At 51.3% G+C, this 11,112-nt stretch overlaps 1 protein-coding gene across 2 annotated transcripts; it reads right to left on the bottom strand.

Annotated features, from left to right (window-relative positions):
* Positions 1–1,915: 1,915 nt before the first annotated feature.
* On the bottom strand, positions 1,916–7,074 carry Ppm1m (protein phosphatase, Mg2+/Mn2+ dependent 1M). 2 transcript variants are annotated; one of them, XM_075964783.1, is made up of 10 exons: positions 6,773–7,074; positions 5,668–5,785; positions 5,331–5,585; positions 4,783–4,895; positions 4,386–4,470; positions 4,167–4,285; positions 3,939–4,002; positions 3,620–3,727; positions 3,359–3,507; positions 1,916–3,055 (listed from the first exon to the last, which is right to left on the bottom strand). In XM_075964783.1, exons 1-10 carry the CDS (start codon positions 6,994–6,996, stop codon positions 2,911–2,913), a joined length of 1,380 nt encoding a protein of 459 aa, XP_075820898.1. In that variant the 5' UTR covers positions 6,997–7,074; the 3' UTR covers positions 1,916–2,910. The 2 variants fall into 2 exon arrangements, with proteins under 2 accessions (XP_075820898.1, XP_075820899.1); XM_075964784.1 differs by lacking the exon at positions 6,773–7,074 and adding an exon at positions 6,479–6,617 and having other exon boundaries at positions 2,774–3,055.
* Positions 7,075–11,112: the final 4,038 nt, after the last annotated feature.

Raw genomic sequence — 11,112 nt, 5'->3', positions numbered from 1 at the left:
TTACCACAGGGCCAGTAATGAATGACTGGAGGAGGTGAGCCTGACCAACCCTGTTCTTCAGAGACCTCCTCACTATCTGCCTTGCACTGTTTACCTCAAACTTTGACCAGATTGGCATCCTAGGGCCCTGATTGATGGGAAGTGATCATTGCATTTGGCAGGATCAGCTGGCTGCCTGGTGAGCCACCTGCTTGGGTAATACATTGGGAATCGTTGTCACTTGACCTGCTTTCTGCTTCCCTGACTGAACCAGAATAGGTAAAATTCTGGCTTGCTACTTTGGAAGAAAATGGCTTGGTTTAGTTGACCAGGGTCTCCTACTTAGTCTACTCTAAAAGACCCCTCAAAGCCAGCAAGTATCCAGCAAGATGGATCAGTAACTGAAAGTCCTTACCACATAAGCATGACAACCTGAGTTCAGTCCCCAGATCGATCCCATGGTAGAAGCCACTTCCTGAAACTTGTCCGTAAGATTGCCACACATCATGGCATGTGCACACAAAACTCACAAATGTAATGAAAGCCCACTGCGGCAGCTACTCCAACATCTTTGCAATGTAGAGACCTGATATGCCCAATCCCTTGTAGTGTGTGAACAAGAGGAACAGACATAGGTTGTGGGGGCGAGCTGGCTCAGCAGTTGGTGTGGGCAAGAGGCAGGCACAGGATGTTGCCTGCACTTTGCTGAGAGGATGTGGAGGGATGTACTAAAGAAAGAGGAAGCCAATTCAGCAGCCTTATACAGTGACAGTGATACCAGCATCTGCCAGCTACCTGTCAGGCTCAGGGGGTGGGGCAGTTGAGGGTCTGTTTGTGTGTTACACAGGAAGTGGGAAATGCCAGTATGGCTGTCTTGTCTTCCTTGGATAATATACAGGAAATGAAATCTAAGATGAGGAAATGGGTCTGAGCATCCCAGGCAAGTTAACTACACAAGTTTTGTAACCTGCAGTCTAGAGCTGTGTGTTACCTGAAGCCCCTTGGTTGTGATATTAGGAGTCAGGTAAAGCTCATGTAATGGCTACTGTATTTCAACAGATAATTCTGAACCTCAGTAAGTTTTAGATGGAGACAGAATTTGGTTTGGTTTATTGAGACAGGGTTTCTCTGTAACAGAACAGCCCTGCTGTCTTTGTTATTTTTTTGAGACAGGGTTTGTGTTGCTTTGGAACCTGTCTTGGAGATAGCTCTGTAGACCAGGCTGGCCTCAAACTCAGAGATCCACCTGCCTCCGCCTCCTGAGTGCTGAGATTACAGGCATATACTACCACTACCTGGCTTCCCTGCTGTCTTGGAACTCAATTTGTAGACCAGGCTGGCCTTGAACTCACAGAGATCCTCTTGCTTCCCAAGTACTGCAATTCAAGGCATACACCACCACCACCCAGCCTGGACTGGAAAGTCTTAGGGGAAGATGAGTGAAGTTTCATTAAGCAGCCTTATATAAAACCCTTACTAACTCAAAATGTGAAGCACCAGGTCACTCAGAAATAAGTGAGGAATCTGGTAATGGTCTGCACCTGTAATCTCAGTATTTAGACTGAGGGAGAGGGTGAGACAGGCCAACTCAGGCTACCTAAGTTTCAGACCAGCCTGGCCTACATAGTGAGAAACCAGTCACTCTGGAGGCAGAAGCCTCTAGAGACTACAAACAGTTTTAGGATTGCCAAGGCTTATAGTGAAACTCTTGCAAAACAAGAGTGGGAAGGCAGCCCTTCTGGCACCTATAATCCAGAGTTCACAGGTATAAAATGCCTTTTCATTCTCTAGCAACAATGAGGGATCTGAGCATGGGCAACAAGTCCTGATTATACATAAGCTTGCATGGTAGAACTAAAAGGAATCCACTGAGAGGCCACAAGAAGTGGCAAGATGTGTCGACCAAAGCTGTGTGAGCAATTCATAATTCACAAGGGCTCTTTTACATACAAACATTTAATACCAGAGACTGGCTGAGTTCCTGCAAGGAAAGCTACAGGTGGCCAATGCTGGGGGTAGAGGTGAGTGAATCCTTGGAGGCTGGGCAGGGTGAGAGCAGCAGAGGGGGTGGGGACAATGCTAGGTGACTAAACTTGGGTTAGAAACAAGAACTGGATAGCTGAGAAGTAGATGTACTTGGCATAAGATCTGGGGAAACAGAACAGACACTGTTGGCATAGATATAGGGTAGGCCTGGGGACTGGTGAAAAGCAACCAGACTGGCAGCCAGGCTCCAGGCAGTGACAATTGGCATAGCCAACTCTGGAAGCTTCTCACCCTGGTTTTGCTCTTCCAACTTTATCTGGGACGTGTGCCCTTCATGAGTAGAGAGCAGGACAGGACCAGAACTGGTCTCACGAGCTATCTTCAAGATGGCTGGTCCAGCCAGGCATAGTGGTGCATGCCAGCGCTCAGGAGGCAGAGGCAAGTGATCTCTGTGAGTTCAAGACCAACCTGGTCTACATAACAAGTTCCAGAACAGTCGGAACTACATAATAGAGACCCTATATTTAAAAAAAGAAAGTTAAGATAGTTGATGCAGCAGATGTGAAGACTGCCCAGAGATTTCAAGAAGGCACCCATGTTAATGGGTGGTTAAATGGATGACCTGACATTCATGGGTAAGAACCAAATGAGTTTGCTGCCTGCTCCCCAAAGCATCTTAGTACCCTAAACCCTTTAGGCTACTGAGGAGCCAACAGACACCATATGTTGCTGCCAGAAGGAATGTTAACCATTGCAGAAGGTAGAGTCTGGTAGGCTAGGCTCGACACTCACTGCTGTCTTTGAAACAGTTAAGGCAGAAAGCAAGAGTACTGAGCTGTGGTTGGGGACAGGTCAGACAGGGTCCACTCTTAGCCACAGTGGATGTCCACTATGTCCAGACTGCGCTGGTCCTGAAGACGTCATAGAGTGCAAGTATCTGAAGCCTCAGTGGCCACCACTCCCTTGGCCTGGGCTGTGCAAAGGAATCACGAACACAGAGACGTCATCGTAGGACACCTGCCCTTCTCCAGTAGCACCATCGTCCTTCCCCTGTGTGTTGTGTATCAGCACTTTGGCCAACTCTGAGAACCTGTAAAGACCAGATGTACTTTGGGGATAGAGCAGAAGGCCAAAGCCAGCCCTCCAGAACTCAGTGCACAAGACATAGAACACCCAGAAGACCCCTTGCGGTGCAACCTTAAGACAATCAGCAAGCCTGAAAGGGCCACAAAGTAGATTATGAGACTAGACTTAAATTTTTTTGCTCATATCCCCTCTCCCTTGGGACACTTGAGACCTTTATCAGGCCACCTCCCTTGAGTTAGTACTGTCTTTGCAGCTGTAGCTACTTGGACCAACCCAGGTCCAGTCAGGTCCCCCTCAGCTACAGTACCTATGTGGGTCCTCTCGGTTCCCAGTGAGGAAGCTCCGCACAAGCCGTGCCACCTGCTCGTTGGACAGGACATCCCAGAGCCCATCAGTTGCCATGACAACCACATCCTCCTCTTGCAATGCCAGCTGGTCCACATCCAACACAGTCACCTGCAAGTTAAGCCTGAAGATCCTCCAATGCTCCCTTCCCAGTTCCTACCAGGTTCATTCTCTGCCCTTTGTGGGCAGTTGGAACCTGGAATGGGCTACATTGCTCTATCACCTGTGGGATGGAGAGCAGGAAGGGCTTGAGCTGGATGTTGGTGTCCAGGACTCTGAGTTGATGGTCTCCCAGGCCTCGGGAGACAGCCAGTGTTCCTAGTAACCGAGCCTGGGGGAAAGGAAGGCATGCACTGACAGTAAGGAGCTGAGACATGCCCAGTGTCTGGCTCTGCTGAGCACAAAAGGGGAAGTGGACGTGGCTTCTAAGGGAGAAACATCATGAGGGAACAGACACCAGGTTAACAGCCACAAGCAAGGGACTTGGAGCTCCCACCTTTAAGGAACAACTAAAGAGGGAATCTTGGGCAGGGGGCACTGACCTGCCTACCCTGTCCGTGAATCAGTGGATACTTGAGGTCAGACTTTTCCACCTGTTTGTAGCTCCTGCAGGAGGGGACCTAGAATTAGCCAAAGGCCCACACCCTACTGCAGCTTCTCCCATCCTCAACCCAGCTACCACACCTTCACATGCCCACCTTGCCCAAGCCGGACTGCCTCAGGCCATCCAGGCGAGCCTGGACCTTTTCCCACCCTGTCTCCCAGCTCACCAGCCGTTCATGTGATGATCCCTGAACAAAACCTTCTGCCCTAAGTCATCCCCCTTCAGCCGCCGTGGAAACTCCAGTCGGGTGAACTCACCAGCCAGAAGCTCAGGGTAGATGAAGGCCTAGGGTGTGGAAGCCAATTTCAAATCAGGCTCCCTTCCCAGGGCCCCGTGTGGGCCTCAGCCCAGGGAGTTGAGGGGTCCCTCTGCCAAGAGTGCCTACCAGCTGCTGGATCCGCTGCCGTTCAGTTTCTGGGGTGAACTCAGAACTCAGCACCCGTATCTCATCTCTCCGCACCAAGATGGCTCTACACGCGTTGGAGGAAGGGAACAGGTCTATGAAACAGCTTCCATACTCACCCACGGCCACCCTCCAACCACCAGGGGTCATGCTGATCCCTCCATGACTGCTTAAGACCTAGAGAGTAAAGGTGTAGCCCTTTAGCATGGCCCCTGTAGCCCCTTCCTGCCTTGGCACCACTGTCCACTCATACTTGGCTTATGCCCAGTACAAATGTATGGTCAGCCAGTCCCCCTCATTTCTAAACCTTTCACTGCCTCTGCTCCCTCAGGTACCCTCTTGCCCACTACCCTGCCCCGCCCTCCGTGGTTCCACTCACCTGCTATCCCCAGCATTGGCCACATACAGCTTCCCCTGCAGGGACACAGCCACCAGGGCTGTACAGCCACCCACCTGGCCTGAGGCCTCCAGCTCTCTCCCAATCACATCATCCTGGAGCAAAGCAAGGGCATCACAGCTGCTGCCAGAAGTGTCAGCCATCTCAGTCCCCCACCCCTTATTACAATCACAAATCCCGGCTCAAAAGCTTGGCCAGTAGCCGGGTGGTGGTGGTGCACGCCTTTAATCCCAGCATTCAGGAGGCAGAGGCAAGAAGATCTCTGTGAGTTCGAAGCCCACCTGGTCTACAGAGTGAGTTCCAGAACAGCCAAAGACCACACAGAGAAACCTGTCTCAGGTGAAAAAAAAAAGGCTTGGCTCCTGAATTCCTATGTAAAGAGAATTTACACAAGGGAAGTGTAATTCAAAATAGGAAGAGAAACCAGTGTTTGCTCTGAGGGCCAACAGCACTACAGGTGGGCAATTAGAACAAATAAACACAACTTGGGTGACTATGGCATGCAGTTATACCCCAAAGGCCTCACTCACACATTCCTGGAAGGCGCTCTCCAAGGCCCCAATCACCAAATCTTCTGCCAGGATGCCCTTTTCCTCCACAAACTGGGGGTCACTGGAGCAGATGCAGCGGCCACTGAGATGCATGGGGGGCTGGGAGGCCAGCAAGCCTTCTACCACAGCCTCCAGCTGCCGGCGCAGGCAGGAATGCAGGGTGTTAGCAGCCAAAATGGCTGCTGCAGGTCCGCCATGCCCATCAAACAGGGCCCAGTAATGACCTGTCAGGAACTGCATAGGAAGGACTGTCAGGCTCCACCAAGCACCTCCTGGCCCTATCCTGAAAGTGGGGTTCAGGGCGGGCAGTACTCACCTCCTCTGGGCACACCGTCAGCCACTCTTCTTCAATCCCAAACTCACATCGCTGGATGCACAGCTTCCCACAAGCAGCCTGGTCCTCATTGAACTCAGATTTCTCAGCATTGATAATCCTGAGGTCATAGACATCACCAGTGGGGTCTCATCTATGCCTCTGTGGTACAGAGACTCCACCGGGGACAACAACTTTCTTTTTCTTTTTTGAAGTTCTTTTTTTTTTTTTTTTTTTTTTTTTTTTTGGTTTTTCGAGACAGGGTTTCTCTGTAGCTTTGGAGCCTGTCCTGGAACTAACTCTTGTAGACCAGGCTGGCCTCGAACTCACAGAGATCCCCCTGCCTCTGCCTCCCGAGTGCTGGGATTAAAGGCGTGTGCCACCACCGCCCGGCTTTTTTGAAGTTCTTTTGTGTGACTGTGAGTGTGTGTGCAGAGACCAGAGGTGGCCGCCAAGTGCCTTCCTCTATTGTGCTCCACCCTAGTGTTTTGAGACAGGTCAGTCTCTTACAAAGCCTGGGGCTCACTGATTCAACCAGGCTGCCTAACCAACAAGTCCTGTGTCTTCTTCCCGCATCCACCTCCCCAGTACTGAGATTACCGGGCGCAAACGCCACATGCAGCTTTTCCCAAGGTTGCTGGAGACCCGAACTCGGATCCTCATGCTTGCTCTGCAAGCCAGTTACTTTACACAGCCCCAATGATGTAAGTCTTCTGACTGTTCATTGGCTTTGTCACTAGTGTCAAAATCAGTGCAGGCCCTTTATAGCCACTGGGCAGGTCCAGGGTTGCTGGGGTCTCATCTCTATCCCAACCCTATTCCATAGAGCATAGGCCAAACCCAGAGTGAAGTGTGAGGTGGGACATACATCTCAAAAGACCAGAATAAAGGAGGGTCCAGTTGGGTGATGGCCCTCCAGGGACCTACAATCTTCTCCTAAAGAAAATGCCAGAGTGGGAAATGGAGGAAATGTTGTCAGAGTCCCGTGGTGAGGACAAGAAGGGGGTTAGCGGGAGTGTCCACACTCAAGCCAGTTTTCTAGGTTAGCAGAGAGCCCAACGAGATCAAGGAGGGGGTCTGGAGGAGACGCGGGGGCAGGGACACTCACTCGGCGTAGCCTGCGTTCCAAGGCAGCGTGCGGCCTCGCGCCGGGCAACGCACGGGCCGGGAGTCCGAGCGGCGCGAGGAGTCGGTGGCACCGGGGCTGGAGCCCGAGCCACGCAGGAAGCGGGGCCGGTGATAGGGTACCGGACTGGAGCGCGGCCCCGGTGGCTGCGGCTCGGGAAGCGGACCCCCGGGTAGAAAGCGGCGCCGGAACCAGCCGGCGGACATTGCGTGGCGGCCGGGGGCTGCCCGCGTTGAGCGGGACGCCCGGGTCCCGCCCGCCCTAGAGAGGAAGCGGGCCTTGGGGCGGAGCCTGGGGTGGGGACCACGCCCCCTCCTGGCCCTCCCGCCCCTGTGCGTGCGGCCAGAGAACATCACTATCACCTGTAAGAAGGGAAGGCTTTCACCCACCCCCACTTTACTAGCAGGAAAACTGAGGCCTAGCGAGGTGAAACCGCCTGTCTGAGGCCGAGTGGCACTGAGCAGGTGCGAAGGTTCACCCGCACCTGCGGGACTCGATCCCACTGCGAGGGGAAACCCTTCCCTCTACTCTAGGAACCGTGAAGTCAACTACAGTGGGTGCTGGGCGAGTGCCACACAGAGCCTCAGCCTCGCGCTGCTAGCAATCGCCTGACGCAAGAGGAGGATGGGGACAGCATGTCCTTGGAGGTGTGAGATGGCACATTGACTAAGAGCGTGCCCAGAATGCTCCAGAGTTCTGTTCGTCCTGGTGCTCATTCTCAGAGGCCCACTCGCAAATGGCTGCCCCTGCAGTCAAGATGGCGTCTCTGGACAGCACAAGAGCCTCCCTGGAGTGTGAGTGATGGACAACAGGAACCTATGGGAATTTAAAGGAGAGTGTGGTTCCTTTCTCCAGCTTGTCAAAGGTGCAACCTTGAACTGAGGGAAGTGTAAGAATTTCTCTGACGCCTTTTGTTGCTTTGAGACAGGCTTTCACCATGTAGACCAGGCTAGCCTGGAATTTGTAAACCAGGCTAGCCTCAAACTCTAGGCACTCCTGCCTCTGCCTTCCACGTACTACAATTACGGGCAAGTGCCATCACTCTGGCTCAGAATGTCTCTTAAATTCTAGGTAGCTGTCACTGTTGGGGCTAGCCGCAGTGTTCCCTTTTATGTCTGCACATTAACAGAGCCCTTGTCACTTTCTGTCACCTAAGCCCAGCTGCCCCTCTGCAAGGCTGCAATTTCCATTTCAGGCCCACAGAGGGGAAGTATTAGATACCCGGGGTTTGCAGTATGACAGTGCAGCGGAGTCGGACCACCCCTCAAGGGATTTCTCTTCCTCTTTTCTCCTCCAGGAAGCTAATTCAAAAAATCTCTTAAGGGCCAAGGATGGATGGATGAGACATTCCCTCCCTCCCTTTGTCACTGTCCCTAAACAGGCCATCGCCCAGTAGGCCTCACTTCCTTCAGCCAGCCAGCCCTGCTCTGCTGGCATGTCTTCCTACCCAGGGAGAGGAGGGGTCTTAGGAAACAGAGCTGCACCCCAGTAACTTGGGGGAGCTAACCTACTGAGCCCACCGAGTGGCTACACACTCAGGGCATAGGAACACCGAGCTAACGCTGAGCCCTGAGGATGGCTAGGGTTCTGTTAGGTGGTGTCTGATCCAGGTATGAATAGAGACAAAGTCAGAAAGTTACAGCCAGACACCCTCCCCCACCTCACCCCACTGCCCCGATAAAAGAGATGGATACATTAGATGATTTCGTCCATACCGGTTGCCTTAGTTTCTTTACTTCTTGCTGTAACAAAGTATCTGTAAAAAGCAACTACAGGAAGGATAATCTATTTTGGGTAATCAGGAATCCGAGGCAACTGGTCACAGTGTGTCTGCCACCAGGTAGAGGGGGACTCTTCCCTAGTTATTCAGACCCCAGCCCACAGGATGCTGCCCGCATTCAGGGTGGGGCTTCCCTCCTGATTGAACTGTCCTGGAAATGCCCTCATAGACTAGCTCAAAGGTTCCCCTCCTAGATAATTATTTCGACACTCAAGATCAATCATCACACTGTCTTATATACACTTCCACAGCCTGCTTCCCCATCCTTGGCAATCACAACTCTTATCAAAGTTTTAAAACCTTTGCCTACAGGAAAATAAAATTCCAGATACAGGGGGCTGGAGAGATGGCTCAGTGGTTAAGGGGTTGCTCTTCCAGAGGATATGTGTTCAGTTCCCAGCACCCACATGGCAGCTCACAACTGTCTGTAACTCCGGTTCCAGAGAATCTGACACCCTCACACAGACATACATGCAGGCAAAATACCAAATCTCATAAAATACAAATAAATAAATTATAAAGAAGTTTCAAATACAGTTCAGTTTTCATTTATTTTACAGTTTTTCTGACTCCTTGCTGTTTGTTGATATGGTCCCATGTCACCCAGGCTGTCCAGGAAATCACTATGTAGTCCAGGCTAACCTTGAATCTTTTTCTTTTTCCTTTCTTTTCATTCATTCATTCATTCATTTTTGAGAAAGAATCTAGCCATGTAGCCCTGGCTGGCCTGGAACATAAGGATGGCCTTGAGTTCAAAGAGATCCATCTGTTTTTGTCTCTCTAGTGCTGGGATTACAGTTGTTTGCCACCACACTTGGTTTGTGTAGTGCTGGGGACCAAACCTAGGGATTCATGCATGTTAGAAAAGCACTCTGTTGGCTGAATCACATCCCCAGCCCTAGGATGCTGTTTAAAAGTTATTGCTTGTGTTTTCTCATAGACTTGCCATTTCTTTTTTGTTTATGTGTGTGGTATATACACACATATATACCATCTATAGATATACACCATATATATGTGTGTGTTCGGGTGCAATGTGAAAACCAGTGGTGGACATCAGCCACCCGCCTCTATGGCTCCCCATCTTACTGTTTTAGATTCTCTTATAAACTTGGAGCTCTCCATTTAGCTGGGCTGGCAAATGAGCTCCAGGTAGGTACTGGCCTGTCTCCGCCAACTCCCTCTCCTCCAATGCCCCATGGTCTTCCCGCCCAGTCCTGGGGGTAAGGAGGTAAAGTCAAGCTTTTTCACTCTGGTGCTGGCTGGGAATCTGAATTTATATGCTTGCCATCTCTCCAGTTCCCGACTATTAATTCATCTAACTTTGGGTTTTTTTTTAAGTTTTTATTTCAAATTTATTTTAATATTTTTTTTATGTCTGAGTGTTTCGCCAGCATGTATCTCTGCACATCTGTGCCTAGTTCTAGGAGATCAGAAGGAGCTGGAGTTACAGACAATTGTGAGTTGTTATGTTACGTGGGTGCCGGGAACCAAACTTGGGTCCTATGCAACAGCAGCAGCTAGTGCTCTTAACCAGCGAGCCATCAATTTTTAAATAACAATCCTCAGGGCTGGAGAGACGGTTGAATGGTTAAGAGTACTAGCTGCTGGGGCTGGAGAGATGGTTCAGCGGCTAAGAGCATTCCAAGTTCTTCCAGAGGTCCTGAGTCCCGAGTTCAATTCCCAGCAACTAACTACATGGTGGCTCACAACCATCTCTAGCAGAATCTGATGCCCTCTTCTGACATAAAGTTGTACATGCCCATTGAGAACTCATATACATTAAATAAATAAATAAATATTTATTTATTTTAAAAAATTAAGAGTACTAACTGCTAAATGTTAGTAATAGCAGCAGAAAAAGCCTCTGATCATGGAGACAAGTTCATTAAGAATTGGGAAGTGTCTCAGACTAAGTTCCGGTCCTTAGAACTGCTGGGCCTTTCCACACGCACCTTTGTTTGGGAAAACTTTCCTCTACTCTCCACTCTACTAGGTCACCCCGGTCTCTCCTACAGTATTCCATCCACAGTTCACCTTCTCCTACGGTTCCTCACTTTCTCAGCGTATGGCTCCAGCCACCACATACACCATGCACCAGATCGTCAGTCCACCTGTGAAGAAAGGCCTGGGGACCAAGAGCCCCCTACACACACACACACACACACACACACACAACCACACACACACACACAACCACACAAGCGCGCATGCCCACCTATACTGAGAGCCCCTCACGTGTCACAAACTAGGGTACGCCTGGGTCGGCTCCCACTCTCAAACCTCCTCCGAGGCAAATACAGTCCCTCCCACGCCCAAGCGCGGATCCGCCCACAAGACTCCTGGAATTTGGGCGACCGGCGCCCGCCCACACACCCCTCCGGCACCCGCAGGCCCCTTCTGTGTCACCGAGAGGGTAGCAGCGAAGCACTCGGCCATCCGAACCCTGGCGGCCCGCTGCGCGCACGCGCGGCACTAGTGCCCGCCTCTGCCGGCCTCGCCCTCCGGGGGCGGGGCGCGCTGGGGGCGGGTCCTGCGGCAC

This window comes from Microtus pennsylvanicus, chromosome 3, assembly GCF_037038515.1.
Source record: "Microtus pennsylvanicus isolate mMicPen1 chromosome 3, mMicPen1.hap1, whole genome shotgun sequence".
Classification (NCBI taxonomy): Eukaryota; Metazoa; Chordata; class Mammalia; order Rodentia; family Cricetidae; genus Microtus; species Microtus pennsylvanicus.
Note: the sequence above shows the minus strand (reverse complement) of the source record. Positions and strands in the feature narration are given on the sequence as shown.

Excerpts from the sequence above, each read along its gene's own strand:
- Ppm1m (XM_075964783.1), bottom strand. The coding sequence starts at position 6,996 with ATGTCCGCCGGCTGGTTCCGGCGCCGCTTTCTACCCGGGGGTCCGCTT. Across the intron at positions 3,728-3,938 it reads TTCACGGACAGGGTAGGCAG|GCTCGGTTACTAGGAACACT; the intron begins GTCAGTGCCCCC and ends CCTTTCCCCCAG. Across the intron at positions 3,056-3,358 it reads AACCGAGAGGACCCACATAG|GTTCTCAGAGTTGGCCAAAG; the intron begins GTACTGTAGCTG and ends TGGTCTTTACAG.